Source organism: Emys orbicularis, chromosome 11, assembly GCF_028017835.1.
Source record: "Emys orbicularis isolate rEmyOrb1 chromosome 11, rEmyOrb1.hap1, whole genome shotgun sequence".
Classification (NCBI taxonomy): domain Eukaryota; kingdom Metazoa; phylum Chordata; order Testudines; family Emydidae; genus Emys; species Emys orbicularis.
Genome location: NC_088693.1, coordinates 33,412,408 through 33,433,965, shown reverse-complemented (window position 1 = coordinate 33,433,965; position 21,558 = coordinate 33,412,408). Strand labels below are relative to the sequence as shown.

Genomic DNA, 21,558 nt, shown 5'->3' with positions numbered 1-21,558 from the left:
TCTCCCCAATCAGACTCATTTAAAATATCTTTATACTGTCTATAACCTAATTCTGTGATTAAAAAACACTTAACAAAATAGAGTAAAACATGCAACATTAGACCACTTTATGTTAATCCATGATCTAATATTGATCTAGCAATCATGTAATTTGGAAGCTGAAAGAACAAACAGGGCCAATCCTTCTCCCACTGAAGTCAAATACAGTATTCAAATCAATTTCAGTGGGAACAGGATCAAGTCAAAAGCATGAATATGAACCATTAATGTGAGTGAAGTCAATGGGAGTCTTCACTGGGAACCAGATTGGGCCCTTAATTATTATTAATTACTATTACTGGGACCTTAATTATTGAGATTTGCAGAGTCACCTAAGGGATTTGGGCACCCACTTTTCATTAAGAGAAATAATACATCCAAATTCCTTAGGCAGCTTTGAAAATTTAAGCCTACTGAGTCCAAACCTGCCTGAGTTCCCCACCAGCATTTTGAGGTCCTGAGCCCCTGGCAGTTTCAGACTCTACATTTGCTATTGAAGACTACACAAGACATTTGTATAATTCATATATTTCTGTAAACAGCAATACAAACCAACAGTTCTTTGTACTGAAAAAGCTATAGTTTTCTACAACCCTTAAATTCTCACTTTCCTTATATATGAAATTAGCCACTCCCATGTCAAGGTGAAAAACAGGGATAATAAAAGTCTTCATTCTGTTCTCAGAGAATATCACAAAAGAGACAAATTTTGCTCTGGAGCAACTCCACTGTTTACATTGGAGATACACCAGATTTACACTGGAGTAACTGTGAGCAGTACTTGACCAATTATCTAATTTTTAACCCCTCCAAAATAGCAGCTAAAATCCATTAGACGCCTAGAGCCTGTCCCCTGTACCAGTGAGCAAGGAAAGGTGAAGACCCGAAGAGCTTTTCCCCACTCCTTTTTTCTCTGCTGTGCAGCAGCTGGGCACGGTGAAAGTCCTCAAGATCAGAGGGCCAAATTCTTTTGGTGTAAATTGGCCCAGCCCCATTGACTTCAAAGGAGCTGTGTCAGTTTACACCAGCAGAGAATTTGACCCAAGGAACACAAGGATGCCACAGGGCTAGTGAAGCTAGCTCAACCTTTAAACCTGCTATTGTGTGATATATTCAATCAAAATGTGTGACAAATAACCAGAATGTGGAATCCTTAGGTTTTGTTGTCTGTCATGCCATAATCAATAGATTGTAAGGGTTTGTTAACCTCGCAACCTATTTTTATGGATATTTTCTCTGTGTGTGAACTCAATAAACCAGGTTTTTTTTTTTTTTTTTTTTTAAAAAAGGAAAAACAAATTCTATCATGGACCATAAAAGTTCCCTGCATGGATTGTCAACAGGATTTGAATCTAGGACCTAGATCCCCAACCCAGACCTCTATCACTTGAGCTGTTACTCTCAAGTTTGATCAGCCACTGGAGGGGGATTAGAGAGACACTTTCCCAGTGAGTTACACAACTATTTACTAGACAGCAACAGAATGTTGGAGATCAGGATTACTGAGTTCTGTTTCTGGCTCAAGGAGGGAAGTGTGTCTAGTGGTTACAATAGTGTGTGTATGTATATATATATATATATATATATATATACACACACACACACACACACACACACACACACACACACACACACACACACACCAGGTTAGCTACAAACATATATTTGACATGTTCATTCTGAGAAGCAGTGTGGCTGAGTAGATTAAAAAGCTGGGTTCTATTCCCAAATTTCCCTCAAATGTACTTTGTTCAACATCTCTGCTACTGATGTGTAAAATGGGGGAATGACACTTGCTGCCTTCTAGGGTAGGAGAGAGACAAGGTGGATGAAGTAATATCTTTTATTAGACCAACTTCTGTTTGTGAGAGAGTGTAGGAGTAGGAATACTGTAGGACTAGGGTAGGAGCCTGTTGCTTTGCTCAATAATAAGTGCAGAGAAGTCCACAGAAAGTAAAAGTGAGAGACCCTCCTGGCTCATAGCTTGGTGAGAACATCAGAGCTGCCAGGCAATTCAGGGCTGTGTCAGTGTGACACTGTGCATCTCATAACGTATGGAGACAATACTTTGTTTCCATTCAGGGGCGGCTCCAGGCACCAAGCACGTGCCTGCGGCGGCAAGCCACAGGGGGGCGGCCTGCCAGTCGCTGTGAGGGCGGCAGTCAGGCTGCCTTCGGCGGCATGCCTGCGGGAGGTCCGCCGGTCCCACGGTTTCAGCGGCAATTTGGCGGCGGGTACGCCGAAGGCGTGTGACCGGCGGACCTCCCGCAGACATGCCACCGAAGGCTGCCTGACTGCCGTGCTTGGAGCGGCAAAATACATAGAGCCGCCCCTGTTTCCATTAGAGCATTAAATAGGTATTTTGCAACCCTAAAAAAATGAAAGTGTGTGAATACTGTTTGTTTTGGTCACATACACAAGGTGGAAAATGAGACCACTGAATGGAACTGAGCTGAAATTTCAACATCAGTCAAGTAATTTTGGAAATATGAGAGATTCCCTAATTTGTGACTATTGTAGTTACTGAAAGGTTGCTAAGAAACATGGAGTTAACCTCTAGACAAAGCAGCACAACTTTGCCAACCTGATGAAGGCTTGCATCTGGAGGTGATCAAATGTTAGCAAAAACAAAAACCAGGTTGGCGAAAAGGGTGCAAACTGAATGAAAGAATTAAAGACAAAGGCAGTGCCAAACCTGTGGGAAGCAGCTTGTTCACAGACAATGTCATACTTGTGGTAATGTGTATCATAAACGCTGTATTAAAAAAACCTCTTTTCAAGCATGTGCTATTAGGGGGAAATATCTAGATATGCAAAATGAGTCCACCACAGACTGAGAAACAGTTTCTCAGTAAGAAAGTTGCATATGAATAGGGAGTCTAAAATGCACCAAAAAGTAAATGTAAATTGGTGCCTAGAATCAAGCAAACATACTTGCAAACAAGATTTGCACAGATTGAAAGCTTAACAGGATATTACCAAAGACAGTGAAACTGCACACTCAGCCATGAGATGCTGAGGGCCTGCAAAGCCCAATGACCTCACTAACAGGATTGAGCCATTACACAGAGAGAAAATTTCAGCATGAGGAACATGTGAACGCCCTAAAGAATATAATGGTATAGTGCATGAGCTGACATTTGTAAGAGTAGAAAAGGGCTGACAATCAATACTGGATTTGAAATTATGGAAAAGTTCAAACATAAAGTGTGCGGTTCATTGAAAAGCTAATAGACACACAGAGGTCATGCTGAATACATTTATTTATTTGAAGGGGTCTGCTGTTTGCCTAAAACACACTGAGTACAACCAAAATAAATTGCAAGACCAGAGACCAGACAAAGAAAGTACCATCACTAAAGGTTGACCAAAAATTCTTTGAGCCAAATGATAGAAAATGGAATCATATGCTGAGTGCTAGAACCTTCTGGGTTCATTCAGTGGTTAGTCAACAAACCAGATGGTAATCTGAGAATTTGCATGGATCCAAAGGAACTAAATAAAAATATCAAAAGAGAACAGTTTTATCTGCCAATTTGAACTGAAATAATGGGAAGAATAACAGAGTAAAGTGGTTCTCTGAATTGGATATTGCAACTATCTTCTGGCAAATACCTCTTGAAAAGACAAGTTCCAAAATACACTATTTGGATGACAGATTCTTGAGACTTCATTTGGACATATGGTCTGCACTAGAAGTGGTCGATAGACTACTACAGTTCAAAGGAATTCTTGTAAAGAGTGTGTAATGACTGTATATTAATAGGGGGAGCTACACCAGAGATACATGACAGAAGATTATGTATTGTACTCAAATATAGGTAAAAGTGGTTTAAAATTGAAGTAAAGGAAATGTGTTCTTTTTAAACAGACTGAAATCCCGGGTGAAGTACTTTTCAATGAGGGACAAAGAAAAATGAATAGCAAATTGAGAAATGCCAAGAACATACAATCTAAAAGACCTACAACGCCTGATGTGAAAATTCATCTCAGGAAACCCAGCTAGAACAACAATATATTATTTCCATATAGAGCATTGCAGATATGTATTGCACTTAATCATCAGATACAAATAGACATGTCCCTGGCCCAACAAGCTCACGGTCTTACAGATATTTCTTTTAAATAGGGACAACGTTTGAATACAAAACAAAAGAAAATGAAGAATGGAAATGATGAAGGGGAATGGGATAATTTTAAAACTCGCATGACGAGTGGTACAATATTTGAATGCAGAATTAACAAACAGTTTCTAGGGATGTAGCACAAAATGTTTTGAAAGCCATCTTAGTGCAACAACGTTAAAATAATTGTTCACCTGTAGATTTTATCTCAAGCATATTAAGATCTTTAAAAAATGTATACTCAAATAGAGAAAGAGTCTAGGGCTACGTTCTGGATTTTGAACATTTCAATGAATAAAGAGAGTGCTTATATGGATTAAAAGTCTTGGCTGAAGCAGACAAAAACCCCTGATCACAATCTAACAATGCAGGTTAAGTGAAACTTCTTCAAGGATAGAAAGACTGTTGTTGCATTTACAAATGTGTAATTTGAAGCAGGAATGTAGTCCAGACAGCAAGTTTCTGATGGCAGATATACTGCCATGAGCATAATACAGTCTCCAGGCAAATAAACTGAAAATATATGTATATAACAATTTTACTTGTTATAATCAGAGTGACATGTCTTACATAGAATAATGTGGAAAATTATCCATAGAGAGACTATAAAAATCCTATGCAAAGTTATTAAAAAGGTAGAAATAGCAGGAAAAAACACAGAAACCAATTATGCACCACAAAGATAAGGACTTAGGTTAACTGAGGAGTGTTACTAAAAGCAAAAGTGCATAGTACCCTCTACCTTAAGAAAATAAGTTTTGCAACACAGGAAGTATCTGGTGGCATCGAGAAAACTAAATGATGAGTGTGAATGTCATTGTACTGGCCTAGCATAATCATGGATAGAAGGCAATACTGCAAGTATTGAACAATTTTCTGAAGAAAATGATGCCAACAGACAAGAGAACCTGTGACAACAGGGAAAGGTTGGGATTGACCTCTGTATTTAGGGATGCTCTGTGGTACCCAGGAACTGTTTCTTTAATTTACTAAGTGTCAATATTATTCAACACAAGCAGAACTCCTGTCATTTCTAGAATCAAACCAATGTTTCCAAAATGCGGTGTCCCATAAGTGGAACTATAACAACTAATAATGGGCAATTATTTAGTAAAAGAGACTTTAAAGACTTTGCTGATAAGTACAAATTTCATCATTACACTTCAAGACCAGGACTTATTTTATTTATATAGGAATAAAAACCCTTTCCTATTAATTGGAACTATCAGAGCTGTGTACATACACAGCAAGCCTATGTAACTATCTGACCTTATTACTGCTAAACCTCCTTCTTCCTCCTCCATCCTTTCTGTTTGCCACGCTCATTTGTTGCATCGTTTTGCGAACTCTTAGGAGCTGAGACCCTATCTTCCTGTGTGTTTGTACCATGCCTAGCACAATGAAGCTTGATCCCTATAAGGCTTTCCAGTACTACTGCAATTCAAATAATAATAATAATAGAATGACATCCCTAATCAAATGAACTAGCAACTTTATTTATAATAGTGAAAAATCTCTTCAGAAAACCCCAAGACAGCATGGAAGATACAAATCTATCTGAGTTACAGAACAATACCCTCAGAGTGAGGTGAAACACTTGCAAAGTAGTTAAGAAAGACAGTCAGGAGGATGGCTGTTAAAATTGCAGATTCTAAAAGCAGCAATCAATCAAACCTTGTAATATAACAATCTACTATTTGTATCAGAGAAGATACCAAATGAGGGAGAACTTCATCAATAATGATAGCTGCCACTCCTAGGCTATATATAGGTTTGGGGAAAGTTCTGAGAACAAACAAAAAACTTTTTCTAAGCAGTAAGTCAAAAGATTTTGGAAATGGAACCAATCCAAAAAATTACATTACAACCGTAAATCAAGCTCCTGTACCAAAAGACAAGTTAACAGACCAATTACCTGCGAAAATGGTCTCAGAACAAACTAATGCTGTGACTTCTAAAGTTTCAAGAATACAACAAAGAAAAGGAGAACTGACAGCAACTAGTGCTCCAGAGACTATAAATGCATTGTGGTCTTGCTATCAGATATCTTCAGAAAGCTGACAAAAAAAAAAATCCATAATGCTCAATGTTACTTCATCAAAGTTCATGAAGAAATTTATTTTGGAGTGGAACACTTATTTCATTAGGGAGATGGACTGACTGAATGACTGATGCTTCTAGTTCATCAATCTGAAACCATACCTAAGACTTAGCATTGCCCTGATTGAGGCTGACCACTGGGTTTTTCCAGCCTGAGTGAGACAGGGCTAGCAATCAGAACAGTAAAACTGGGTGGTAGGCAAGTGATCTTCTTGATAAAAAATTAATAAGTTTTGTTATACATAGTAATAAAACACCACATTGGCATACCCCTTTGTCCTAGCAAACTGCCAGTCTCACTTCTATCCCTCACATCCATCTTTTCTCATTATCAAGCCAAATCCTGACATTCTTATTCAGCCCCTGGAAGAATGGGATCCTTAGCACAGAAGGGGAAACCACACAAACTACTGTAGACTGAATTTACAATATCTCACACCACTTTGACACACAAGTTTGAGAAGGGTGCCTGCTGTGGGGAGCAGCCACCCCCATCCCAACCAACTTTAATGTCTCTGTAAGAGCTGACCCTATGTACATCTCCCCTGTTGCCTCATTCAGATTACTATGATGAAGCTTATCTGACCTTAAATACATTACCAGCTGTGTGTAAATCCAATTCCTGTATACTCTCTTCTGGTGTGTGAGGCAAAGTTTCCTCACTATTACTTTTCCACCTTTATATAAAACAAAAGGTATGTAACCCTTCTGCCAGGTGGAGCCAGCAGCAACCAGGGCCGTGTTTAATATCTAGGGGTTCCTTTCCATCAGTACAACACAGAACCGGCTCGAGCCCCCACCCAGTAACCTGTGAAAATTACACACCACCCCTGGGCACCTCTGAGAGGCAATACTTCCCCACTCACAAGCACAGAGTACGAGTGTAGAAAAGCAACTTTTAATAAAAGGAGGGAAGTAACTCAGAGTTAATTTGGGAAAACACTGCAAACAGGATTCATAAACATAAACCACGAGTAAAAGACCCACTCCGAAGTAGGTTGGGCAGTGCCCTTTTCCCCTCAGGTTCTTAAGTCCAGCAACCCAAAAGTCCCTTTCACATGCCCAACCCTTCTCTGCATCCCACTCTCAGTTGCTATCCTTGGTCAGCGCAGACCCAGAGTTCAGAGGTGCATCTGCAGAGTTGGGTGGGGGGTAAAGAGGCATCTTACTCAGTCTGTTGGTCTGCTCATTGCTCTTGTCGTGCCCTTCCACCAGCAACCATGCTGGCCGCTCATAGCGCCTCTCCGCCACCACCCTGCTGGTCGCTCATCACACCTCTCTGCCGCCACCCTGCTGGCTGCTCATTGTGCCTCTGCCATCACCCTGCTGGTCACTCATTCGCCAGCTGACTGTCAGTCACTTTCTGCCTCTCTGCTGTGACCGCTGCACATCAGTCTCTCAGTGATTTTCAGCTCTTTTGCGGGCTGGGCAGAAACACTGCCCCATCTAAAGTGATTTCAGCTCTCAGTGAATTTAGCTCTTAGCAGGCAGGGCAGAAACAGTCCTACCACAATGGGTTTCAGCTCTGATTGAGCAATTAAAATAAACAGTGAGGAAGAACAGGTTAAGCCAGTCTAGAGAGAAGGGGGGGGGGAAGAGGGTTGTGCAGCCTCCTGACCAGAACTTCTGTCTCCACCCTGCTTACTTTTGCAGGGCTCTGACATTTGACCCTCTCCTTAATGAGGTTCTTTCAACTGGTGGTGCCTCCCCTCATTTGGGACAGGTTAAGCACAGTCCTGCTTTCCTGTATTACTACAATAATTACAACATTGGTAACCATATTTCACTACCCCTGCATTCGGTACTAAGGTCATTTGTACCCAACACCAGCCAAAGTTGATCCTTTGACACAGCTGTAAATGATGAATATGTAAACAGAGCAGGAGCAAACTGTATTTACATAAACACACCCATAGTCTCTTCCCCTCCCAGCTAGCTGTCAGGGAAGCATACATTCAGACCCTGCTTATAGGTACCATCTCCCATTTTGAACTCTCAAGCAAATTAATGTAAGTTTTAAGCACTCATAATTTTTTACACTATTCTTTTGCTGTAACTGTTCTCATAATGGGTGCTTTGTGTTTCTAATTTTTCTCTTCTGAGGGGGCTGAAGCCTCCATTCCTTCTCCCTGACTCTCACCTCTGAAGTAGGGTGAAATGCACAGTGTTTGAGGGAAATGGAGGTGGGAGATGGTTCTGTGACACAGACTCCTTGGCAATGGGTCCCCTATTCTTTGCAAGCAGCTCTCACCTCAAATGTGACAAACTCACCACACCAAACACATGTCTAACCGGATAGTTATACATAAAGAGTAACGTGTAAAGTATCTACAGAAATCTCATCACTTGTCAAGACTCTCAATCCCAGGTGAGGGGGTGCTTTCATGAACATTTGGGTCCTGGTTCTTGAGAAACTAGCCAGGTCTGCAACAGACTGAGCTTTGGGGGGGAGGAGATCTACTTTACTGGATAAGAACTATTGATTATGATTTCGTTTTTTATTGCAACCAATTGTTTCCACCGCTCTCTCGTTTCTAATTAAATCTTTATTCTTTCTTAAATAAACCTTCTTTTGCTTTACTATAAGTGTTCACAAGTGCTGTGTGGTTTACAGGAGCAGTGGTTTAAGGTAAAACCGGTGAACTGGAGCATACTGCACCTTTGGATGAAGAGGATCTGGAAATTCTGTGAGGAGCCAATGTCAGGGGCTGGATATCACAGGGCAATGATTCAAAAGAACTTGGGGTTTGTGGTTTGTTAACTTGCCTGGTGAAGGAAGGGCTGGCATTAGCCCAGAGAAGAATGCTGGCAGTGCCAGGAGGCAGGAGGCAACAAGGAGACCCACAGTCCTGACTCCTGGGTAACCCAAGAACTGTCACAGGTACACATTTCTGGCTGATAACTGCTGAATATTTTATTATTTAATTTTTCAGTGGCAGGGTGATGGACCTCTGGATCTGTATAATTTCAATGATTCTATCTTGCAGAGTCCTCTGCTCCAAGCATCAGTCAGCTGGAATCACACAAACGTGACAAGAGGTGCTCCAAAAGCTGATCATGCTTTTTCCATGATGTTCCAACCTCTGCCAGCCCAAGCATCAAGAGATTAAGTTGGGGGGAAAACTCTGAATCTCAACATATTTCATGGCCATTCTTGGGTCATTCTGTTCTCAACCGATTGTTTTTTGCACTCTGTACATGAGTCACCCTAGCCTTTTATTGTCTACTCACACACATCTAACATTTTTTGAATATTTTAGTTTTCCTCTGTGATCCCCTGCTATTGTCACCATTACATACTTACCCCCCAATAAATTCCATCTAGAATTGCCCTGACTTGTATAAAATGTGGTCTTTCAAACTCAAAAAACTTCAATTTTCTCCTCTTTCCCCCCGAGTGAAACTTATGTGAATTGTACAATTTCTGAGTTTCTTCCCAGTCCATTCCCTTCTTACCCAGTTCAGCATGCTCATGTACGAGGTATGTCATTATGAAGTTACAGAGGGCTGAATTTTCCTAGCAGTATAGAAGAGAATCGTAAATGAAACTCCCTAAAGCTGTTATGAGAGTTGTGACTGTGTCTCCCCATGAAGAGCATCAATACAGTGAGAATTGGGTTTAAGGTCTATAATCTGAAATGTCTACTGTGAGGCTGCACATAAACATTATACCATTGAGCAAGTGCTAGTACACTTTGCATCCTACAGATGCTTCCTATATCATGATGGGAGCAACCTTTATATAATTTAAAAAGCCAGTTTCATTCTAAGATCCTATTTTAAGGCATCTACAACTTCCTAGAAAATATACACTATCGCCTGAAATTTCTCTATCTTGTTCTCAAGCCAAAGATGCATATTTGTAAATTTGGAAAAAAGCCCATTCAGCTGGTTTTGTGTTATTTCAGCATGGTGGAAAACTGTTGAGGCTTTAAGAGATGTTTAAGATGATTTGTCTGTTTGTGATCAGCCATCTCAAAAATGGCTTTAATTTGTGGAACTTAGCATATATATAATTTTGAATGTGTGGTAGCAGAAGTGGAGTAGAGAACACATCCACTCTGATTAAACACCTACAACTTATGCAAAGTTAGCTATAAAATATGTTACTACAATACTGCTCAACTTCAATTTTAGATTTTTAATACATGTAAAATATTTATAGAACAAATTTCTACATACAGCTGATTTTTATGCAAAAGCTCTCTGATAAGTGATACATACTTTAGTTTCCAACATTAATATTTATCATGATAGGTTATTGGTATAAAACATCAGTATACCTGCAATTTCTTCTAAAGAATTAGCTCTCATGTCCAGTAGAACTGTACCATTCAGGATACAACTTCTCAACTCAAACAAGCTATGAAGTGACAGAGTGGCAACGTATGGTTTGCTCCATCTCTCTCCACCATCCTCTACATCTTCTTCAAACTTCAACCATCTATGCAAACAAACAGCTTAGTAAGCCTTTTGTATATAGGAAATGAAAAGTGAGTTATTTTCATGCATATTCAATGGACACTATCAAATATTTTGTTTGGTTTTATTTTACTCTCTATTGTTTGCAGGAAACATGAGAACATTCCCTCCCCCCCCCACCCCCAGCAATTTTGTCCCTTACCATTTGTTGAACATTTATTTCATCCTGAGAGTTGAAGGGGAAAGCAGATAAAAAATAACATAACATGTTTTGTTTTGTGCCCTGTCATGGCTAAAACTGCTTTGTGTGTCAGAATCATTGATACTGTATGTCAGAAAAACTCTGGGAATGTGGAGTGGTAAAGAACTGCTACAAAATTAATATAAATCCTAGAAAAAAGTAAACTGAAAAAAACCCAGAAAGTCCATCATGTAGAGCAATACTGACACTCAACAGTACAGATCTCCGCCACTTGAGCTAATGAAGTAACTGGTAGCAATAGTAGGCTGTTATACTCTACATAGCCCAGGCACCAGAGAGGGATGAGACACATGCTTTGTCAGTGGATTCACGACTATTTGCTGGCAGCAGATGAATGCAGAGACTCAGGACTCCTGGGTTCATTTCCAAGTTTTGGAATAGAGCGTGCTCTAGTGGTTATATACTCTACTGCCCATGTCCCCCACCAAACCTGTCTCTGCTCCCCCATTCCTGTATGTCCTGTCCCAGCCCCACTTTGTTCCTATACATCATCCCATCCCTCCCTCCCCCACACACACACACAGACCAGCTCCTGCTTCCTCTCCCCTGTTCCTATCCATCCCCATCCCAGGCTCCTACCTTCCACCCTCTTCTCCTATCCAACTCTCCCAGGTCCTGCCCGCCACCACCTCTGGCTCTATCCACCACCCATCGCCTCGGCTCCTGCTTTCTTCTGCTATCCAACTCCCCCAGCTCATGCCTCCCTCCTTCTCTGGTCCTTCACAACTCCATTCCCTGGATCCTGCTCTCCTCTCCCTCTGCACCTATATGCCCCCCAACCTCCTCCTCTCCCTCTGCTCCTATCCAACTCCTGTCCCACTCCCCACCTCCACTGGCCACCCCATCCCAGATCTTGCAACCCGTTCATCTCCTACCTCCATGCCCTCCCCACACCTCACTCCTCACACACTTCCCCCTCTATATTCCAGTCAAGTCACGCCTTCTTTCTCCTCTGTGCTGTCTGGTCACCAGCAAAGCACAGGAAACAGTCTCCCTGCATGCAGTTACAGTATGCTTTGTCACAGTGGCTCACATCAGCCAATAGCAACATTTGCAGAGAAAGTCCTGCTCAGCCCCCTGCACCTTCAGGCTGGACCATGCCAAGTACAGAGGAAATATTCACAGAACTTAACTTCTAAACTTTAACAAGTCTCTACTGAGCATGTGCAAGGTGGGATTTTTCAAAGGCTTAAAACTTGGCCAAATTTGAGTGGATTTCCACATGGACAGCAAAAGTTACATCTCTGACACAAAGACTGCCCCGAGCCAAATTTAAACTACCTTACTCAAAAGAATAGGGATACCAGAGCTTCTCAATGAAATGACTAAGAACTTTTTAACATGGGCATTTAACATAGGCATTTCTAATTTCATTCTTGAGAGCACCTGAACTATTTTAGCTGAAACTTTTCAAACAAAATTCAGCCTGAGGCAGACACCTAGTATGGGAAATTTCAGCCAGAATGGTTAGAGTCTGGGAAAGTTATAAGAAACTGAAAATATGGAAAGTATTAGGCAACACTATCAGCTCTGTCTATAAGGAGGAGGTTTGGACAAGAGACAAGAAACTAGTAAACACTTTAGGGGAAAAAAAGTCCGAGACTGCTACACTATCTCTCTCCAAAACACTCTGTTAGCCATGTAATGAAAATTTTAATTGCATATCTGCATTTTTTTATATAGAGAGATAAACAGTCAAATTCTCTGCTGGTTTCAGTGTAACTACTTCAGTGGAGTGACACCAGAAGAAAATATGACCCAAACTCTATCCGTACCACATGACATTATTCGATTTTGTCATTAATCTTATAAATAAGAGCCCTATTTCCCCACTACCTTACACCTTGTATATAGACATAGACAAGAGTTCAAATTGGGAAGTGGGGAATGAGGGGGGTGAGAGAGGCAGATCCTTGCTGCACCTCTTCCAAAAGAAGACAGCTCTTTGCAAAACAAATTCTTTCTGAGGACTAACCACCCTAAAATGTTTTAAGAGTTTCCTGTGAAAAAGTTATTATGCAAGGCCTTCCTTTAACCAAACAAAACTGTTTTTTGGTGTCAGGATTCCCTGTGCTATCATTTGACTCCTGACTGAGGTGAGATTAACAAAGCATGCAGTTCTCAAGTGTTTGCATTATTATATTCCGCCGCAACACTATAAAGGGAGATTGGTTCTGAAGTTTAATGGAATAAAACCTGAAAAAGGAAACAGGCTATTTAAATTCATTTTCAAAATGTCTTCTGTGGGTGAAATTCATCCTTGTGTAGATGGGGCTAATCCAAGGCCTATGTCCTATTTAATTCCCACTTAAACCTGTAATCATTTGAATGCTTCATGAGTCTTGGGCTGACGCTCTGTAGATGGCTGAATTTCACTCACAGAAGTTATTCAGAAAATGAAACTGCCTGTTTGGTGTTTCAGGTGTCACTCAGTTAAGCCTCAGATACAAACTTGGGGGAACCTGAAGTTAATTAGCTACTCCTGCTAGCTAATGCTTTACTCGTAGAAGCACTATATGAAGGCAAGATACTATGTTTTGGAGTAAGTGTACCTGAGTGTTTCCTTCAATGCTCAGTTAAATTGGGGGGACACTTTTTAATTAAATGTCTAATGAGGACAGAGGAAAGGGGCTGAAAAGATCTATTTCTGTTCAAGAGGCCATAAAAATGATAAAATTTGCAATTACAGTTGCAGAGGTAGTGATTTAATCGTAACATGGAAATTTAATGCAAACTATTCTGCTTCATTGCCTATCTTTGATCACCCAACACTTTCTTGTGAATGCCCTAGGCAATGTTAATCTTCATATTATATCAGCCATGAGGTGGTGGTTTTCTACTGATTTTTTCTGCACCTAAGGATCACTATACTATTTTCTAAGACACAACCCACAGGCATCTATAGTATTCCAGGCTTTTGGTCTTCTGAGACACCTTTTTAAAATTCAGTGCCAAACTCCCTTAAGGCCTGCATAGGACATGAAACAAAAACAGCATACACACAGAACATAATGTGAATTGAGTACACTTTCGGTATGTTTCTCCTGAGTATGCCCTGGGCTGTTCAGCTCTCTACATTTTCTGATCAAGGAATGGGTAGATGGATAGTATTTGGTGTTCTCTATAATGAACATTGACTTGATAAAGCAGGCTTGGTGACATAGCACCAAACACCCCACACACTAAAATACCAATATTAACTATTGTTTGTCATTATAAATTTGATGGATTCTATGACTTTACAATTAGCAATTGGTCTCACGTGATTATATCAAGGTACAGTTGACACTCTATTTCACAACAGAATATTGTGTTAAGATTTCATTTTCAACTTGCAATTATTGCTTTTCTAGATTAGTCCAAAGCAATGGTTTTCATACAGGTGTACTTTTTCCACACAAAATTACACCAACTGAATCAAACACTGTCAGAAAAAATCATATGATGCGGTAAAACATAATGTGAAAACTATAATATTCCACATTCCGTGGGACTGGCCAAACTCTTCATAATATATTTGAGATCAGATTTAGCATTCTATACTGCGTGTTCAATCACATTCTGCCTGGTGTCTTTTGCTTTCAGAGTATCTCATGAAAACTAGTTTGAACTTTGTGTCTTTTATAACTAGTCTGCATTTTAGGAAGACCTGCATCTTTGCGTTGGTCCTTCTCATTATAATGACATAAAATATTTCAGATTATATCTCATATCTCTTAGAATCTTCTTTTGTAAATCAGTATCTCTCTATAATGATGTATCCATAAATAAACTCAATAGCCTAGGCACAGTTACACCAGAACTATATAAGAAGAGACTTTTACCTCCCTACTCTATGAAGTGGTGCCTCTGTGTTTACAGCCCAAAACCGCACTGACCTTATTTGCTGCCCAGATACTCATTCTAACCTGTTGTCCAGGGCACTTTTACCATTACTGCTTTCCAGGATTCTTCCTCCTCTTGAATATTTGCATTTTGTGTGGTTTATTTCTGATGTGTTAGTTTGCATTTTAACAAACTGAGGCTCAGTTTATTTTCCATCCATGTTTCTAATCTCCTTGGGTCCGTTTGCATTATTACTTTGTCTTCATTCTTGGGTGTTCCCAACTCCTCCTTACATAGTAGTGTCTGCGTGTAAACATGATTTTTAATCCCTTTTCTGGATCAACATATTAAATAAGAATGGCCCTAACGCAGAGCCTTGAGATGCCTTAATAGACACTGTGTCATTATCCTATGTATATGGTCTTTCAGCAGTTTTCCATATATGTCAGTGATCGTATCCAAGTCAATCTGAATTCATTCGAACAGTAAGATTCCCACCTGTCTGCTTTTAGTACTAAAAATATTTGTATGAAAACATGATCTTTATTTCTTAAGATTTCATCTTGCACTACTAGTTAATAGTTCTGAGGCATGCTACAGTCGCACAACACTGCTGATGCCATGCTCTGAGTGGAGTGTTCCTGGACTGGTTTTCTTCTCTATATTTTGAGTTGGATACACTACCTCATGTGATGCTTGTTAACCACGTCAGGAGATTATTACTTAAAACAAGGAATAAGCATCAGTAACAGAAACTCTAAAAGGAACAAAGACCTAATCTTTATGCAAATGTATTTGGTGAGCTTTAAAAAAAAAAAAAAGGAAAAGGAATAATAGCCCAGAGTTGTGTCTTTATCAAACCCCTGACTTTATCACCAAACTTCAGGAACATAAAAGGTTTAGAAATCCTAACCGCGGCCTGGATCCAAGTTTTCCCATTCTTTTATAGTGGGCTGAATAAAAACAGAAATACAAATTTTGGAGCGTTCAAAATCCATGCTCAGTTTTTGCAACTTGACACTTTCTTTAGCCATGGGAGGTGGGTGGGGAAGAAATGTATGACCTCTCCTACAGGCAGGATTGGCTAATAAAATAAAATAAAATAAAATAAAATACTTCAACTGTTTCTCCAATGGTGACATTCTGTTATAGAACCAAAGTGCTAACTGGACTGTCCAATTTAAAAACAAAACCAGTCACTGTTTTTTAAATGTATCAGGTATTTTGTACATGGTATAACATGAAATAGAGCATATGAACACTTTGTAGTATTCTTTGCCATAACTTTTCAGTGCAAAATATCAGGCTTATGGGGCCCAGTAATATCTATTTCAGGGCCTGCTGTATCTCCCCAAGTATTTATTCACTTGCAACCTGCTTGACTAGCACAGGTATCATAATCCTACAAATTGTACCTGTTTTGACATGAACTTTTGCCAATGTTAATTTGAAAATGAACCAAAGTAAATAAACTGCTCAGAGACAAACTAGAAGTGGCAAAGGGAGACAAGTTGTGTGACCTTATGTCTTTGGAAGGAAGTGTAGACCATTTGGAAAAAGTGGGTTTTTATTTTGCCCTATCAGTGATTGTCAGTTGGCATTCATGTCATAACCAATGCACCTGTTAGCTACCTATCTCTCAAAACTATGGATGGGAAAACTGATTTGAATATAACAACAGAGATCATAATTTTCATCAAAAATTAAGCTTAACCTCTCCTGAAGATCTAAAAATTTTGGTTAACTTCTTACCGCACTGGTTTACTATATTCTGGTCAGTTCCAGGAGCAGAAGTGCTTTCATGAGACAGGACGTTCTCCTGAGATTTCAACTACAAATAGGCAGACTAAAGAGATCTGAATAAGACTCAGATAAGCACTCAAATTTGGGGTGACCTTTTGAGGTTCAACCATGGGAAATCTAAACCACTGTCCCACTCAGCAATGCAAAAAGCTGGTTCGATAGACTTGAACTTCAATAGCATTTATCAATCAAGTACATACAATTCTGACAGAGCAACATGCTGTTGCACTACTGTGTATGTATTATAAGTCTAACTACTATCTCCAGATTTGTTTCTTTATAATGTGTGTGTAACACTGACAGACCCCGGTCGTCAGCAGGCAGGATTGAATCTGGGACCTTTGAAACTTAGTGCACGAGCCTCTACTGCATGAGCTAAAAGCCACATGCTCCTTAGCTAATGCTGTAGCAGACTCATTAATCTCTAAGTGGTCTTGGTGCCACTAGAAGGGATAAAACACCACATCCAGGAGGTGTGTGGGTTACATGCTTCCCCTAGCTGAGGAAGCATGTCCTGAGCTTCAGAGACTTCCCAGTTGATATCCTGGACGAGCCCCCACTTATAATGCCGACAGACCCCGGTGGGCGGGATCAAACCTGGGACCTCTGGAGCTAAATGCATGAGCCTCTACTGCATGAGCTAAAAACCATATGACTATTAGCTAAGGCTACAGCAGACTCATTAATCTCTAAGTGGTCTTGGTGCTACCAGAGGGGACAGAACACCACATCCAGGAGGTGTGTGGGTTACAAGTGCACTAAGTACTTTTATAGGACATATAAATCAAGCATTCTGTACACAATAGTACAGCCAGGTCATCTGTGCAAATTATTCTATTAGTAACATTGAATGACATTTACCAAAAGGACACATTTCTTCCTCCTTATCATCATTAAAGGGGCAAAATGGATCACTTTAGGGCTGACATAGGAGATTCCTGCTTTCACGAAATGTTGACAAATGTTCTGATTACTTTATGATGTTTTAATTCCTGTATATGTTTGATTTCTAAATAATAGTGCATAATTATTGTTGCCATGTGGCCTGTTGCAAAAAAGAAATAATCCAATTATTTATGTTTAATAATATAGTTAAATGGTTAGTATACCAAACCATTATTAACCATAAAAAATGTTCTGAATGAATAATATTGTATTGATGGCCTCATTAGGATTGGAATCTGCCTTTGAGACAACACAACTGAGCCTCTGCCACTTTAAATCCTCCACAGCAGCTTGCTAAGTCCTTTCCCTCTGTTTAGATAAATCTGTTCTGTTCTTCCCAGAGATATTGAGCTTCAGCCAAATCTTACCCACACTCCTCTTCAATAGCTGCTACCATTTTGACTAACTGAGCAGCAAATGTCTCAATGAATCTTACACAGCTTGCACACAACATTTATAAAAGGTTCCAGAATAATGACTGTGCATGCAAGCTCCATCAAATGGAATTGTAGAAGGGTCCAGACATATTGCACCAGAGATTCACCACACCTCTTCTTGGTAAAATGTATATGTAACTATTTGATGCCTTGTTCTGTGCTCATTAAGGTCAATAGTGAAACTGCCATGGAGTTTGATGGGAGCTGGACTGGGCTCTTGGTGTTCCTTTTCTGGCAATTGATTACTGTGACAAAGTGGGAATGTTCATAATGTTTTCACTGAATACTGTGTGGGTGCCTCAGTTTCCCCTATGCATTTCTTAAGTATCTAGGTGGTGGGATAAGGGTGTGTGATTGTTGCAGAGCCCGAGAGGGCCAGTGTGATGGTGTCTGCACAGAGAATGGCCAACACCCACCTACAAGCTCTGTTTTGGGCTGTGTTCCCGTCGTCTAACAAACCTTCTGTTTTACTGGCTGGCTGAGAGCCATGGTGAATCGCAGGAAGTGGGGGGTGCAGGGCCCTGACTCCCCCACACTCTGTGACAATTACACAATAAGTCTGTTAGCTGGTCTGTAAAGTACCTAGCACACTGATGGTACTATGCAAACAATAAATACACAGTCAGTCATGTTTATAAAAGAAGATATTCTAAAATGATTACATTTAACACCAGAGTCAAAAATCCATCAGAAACACTGGGCATTCTTATGCCATTCCTTTGTGGCAATATTATAAAGGGAAATCCACACACACACACACACACACACACACACACACACACACACACACACACACACACACCTCTACAGCCACAGAAGTCCCTAATCACAGTGGAACCAATGGAATTTTGCTTTTGCAAGGGTGAGGAACCAGCACCTCCCTGTGGCTCCTCACATCATTCGTACCCTATGCCCTTTGCATGCCATGGAGCTGTGTTCTTTGAAGCTTAGCTATGCCCAGTACTCAGGGGGGTGAGGGTGAGCTGAGGAGGGAATAGAGGGGTTGGAGAATTTGCCGCTATGCAAATCCACTAGTCATTCCCTATGAGCAGGGAGAGAGCAGGAGCTTCAACAGCTACCACAAGCACTGCAGATACAGCAACAGGATAAGAGGCGTTCCCTGACTTGAAGGGCAGGATTCCTCCTCTTCCTGACTCCTACCAGGCAATGAGTCTTAGTGGACAGAGCACTGGACTGGGTCTTGGCAGAACTGGATTCTATTCCTGGCTCTGCCACTGACTGTTGGGTGACTGTAGGCAAGTCACTTCGTCCCTGATTCCCAATCTGTAAAATGCGGGTGACAATACTGACTTCCTTTGCAAAGCACTTTGAGATCTGCTGATGAAAAGTGCTCTATATATTAATGTTACTCCTACAACTACGGTTGTCTCCAGAACAAAGCCTACTTACTGGAACTGAATGCTGGATCAAGGATTTACTCTAAAAGCCTATTGTTCCAGGATTAGTGATATATTCAGTAATATGTAATACCTACTCCACTTCATTACACTTATTAGTTTACTAGTGTGTATGTACAATACAAAATGTGCTTTCTTATCTACTTTGAGGAGGAAGGAGGACAATTAAAACAGACATATGATAGACCAAGTTAAATGGATGTTTCTTTTATTTCAGCTATTTATTTGGAATTCTGTCTTGATTATAAGCTTATGTTACATAAAAATCAGAATAATTTCTAAGAAACATACTTCTGTAATGCTTCCCAGAAGACATTCTTATTTCACTTCCCTGCTGAAAAATTCTGTAACTATGAACAGAATTGTTTTTTTTTCTTCAAGATATAAACCATCTTTAATTAGTATGAGTAAAATGAAGATCATTCCCCAGGCCTTTTGAAAAAAAGAGAAAATATATTTTCTTTCTTTGACTGTGAATATGAATATTTTAGGACTCACAGAACATCAATTTTGTGGTGTAATCTACTCGAGTCCATTGAAAAAAGCATATGCACAGATTGTGGATGCCCCCTGCATGGACACACAATGGAGGAGATGGGCACAAGGAACCTTTCTGTGCCCCACTGAGCTTACACAATTGCAGTGAGGTCACAGGGACTATTGACCGCTCTTGGCCCCTGGGAACAACACCACCTGGGTATTCCCCCCACAGATAGACTCCTCAGTTGGTCAATTCAGCCAAATCTACAGCCTCTTTGATCCACCAGGGCCATATTGAAGCCACAGATCTGCCCTGATATCTCTAAAGGAGATATCAGGAGATATCTCTAAAGGAAGAGGGTGCAGAGATTCCAAGGAGAAAAATGGTAAGCCCCAAAATCCAGATTTGTTGGAAATGTAATGCCCCACTGAAACCAGGTATATAGTAAGTGACTCCCACACTTAGAGAAGCCTGAGGAAGAAAAACAAGCAGTTATGTAATTGATATTCAATGTTAATGTCTTTCAGCAGAGAAACAATCTGGGCAGGCATTCTTTCCACATTTTAATTCTGCAGAAGTGAAATGATCTAACATTGAATATTCAAAGTCTCCAGAGCATCTGCTCATTAAAGATTGGACTCTGTGAATATTTGAGTTTATCTTAAGTTTAATTTGGCTATGGTAATGTTATTCCCTCTTTCCTGTGATCTTTTAATAAAGAGGCCAATTCATGGATTTCTCAAGGATATGTTCCCGGTTGTGTAAGTTTAAAAATACATGTAAAAATGATGGCCTAAAATATAAATAAAAGGGTCTACTTTACTATAAGTAATAGATATTTTTTGTTTATGTCAGTTCTTTCATTCAATTTTCATTCTGACCTATATATGTTAAATCCAAATTAAAACATCTGGGTCTTAAGGAAAGACAGATACTGTGGCAATACTAGTTATACAAGGATTTAAATTTTGTTTGTTTGTTTGTTTTTTTGTTTAAGTTTTGTATCCAGAATCTGTTCCTGGGCCTGCTACAACTTTGAAATGTCTCACCACACTTTCAGTGACCATCAGTTACTGACAAAAATACTTACCTTGCTGTCTCTCTCCATTCAGCGTCCTCTCCTTCACGGCAGCAAATCTCATCAAGTTCAGTAAAGAGGTCATGAGGAATGTGTTCCTCATCATCATCCTCTGTTCCAAGAATAAACTGTACCCTTTGTGATGGGGTGTCTGGGGAGGAAACACAAATATCATCAAAAAACAGCCAACAGAGACTGTGATTGGACCGAATTAGTAACGTGCATTTTTTCAGCAAGGATTAAATGCAAAATGATTTTACATTAGTGGGAACCGTCATTTGTATGCCTTCAGTAAGCAAATGACTGAAATTTCATGCGATTATTCAGCTGTCTGTTATCCAGATAATTAACCTTCACAAACAAGTATTGTAATACATAAAATAATCACACATCTTGTCAGTTCAGCCATGCTTTAACTCACGCTCTATGAACTGTAGAGCACACAGCACTTTACTATTAAGACCTGTTTATTCAGTCTAAATTACCTAAATTAAATAAATATATCCAAAACAGACAAACACATTTTTCACAATGTGAAGTATACAGATACTTACAAATGTGGTTTAATGATGTCTCACCCAGCCTAACAGGGTAAAATAAAGCACAGGTACCGCTAAGTGTCAG

At 40.0% G+C, this 21,558-nt stretch overlaps 1 protein-coding gene across 2 annotated transcripts in view; it reads right to left on the bottom strand.

Annotated features, from left to right (window-relative positions):
• SLC4A10 (solute carrier family 4 member 10) overlaps positions 1-21,558 on the bottom strand; it is a 176,592-nt gene that overhangs the window by 80,855 nt on the left and 74,179 nt on the right. For both annotated transcript variants that reach the window (XM_065413209.1, XM_065413210.1), the window contains exons 4-5: positions 20,947-21,085; positions 10,547-10,707 (exon numbers count right to left, since the gene is read on the bottom strand). In XM_065413209.1, coding sequence (XP_065269281.1) covers positions 10,547-10,707; positions 20,947-21,085 — 300 coding nt within the window. The remainder of the gene's footprint in view (positions 1-10,546; positions 10,708-20,946; positions 21,086-21,558) is intronic.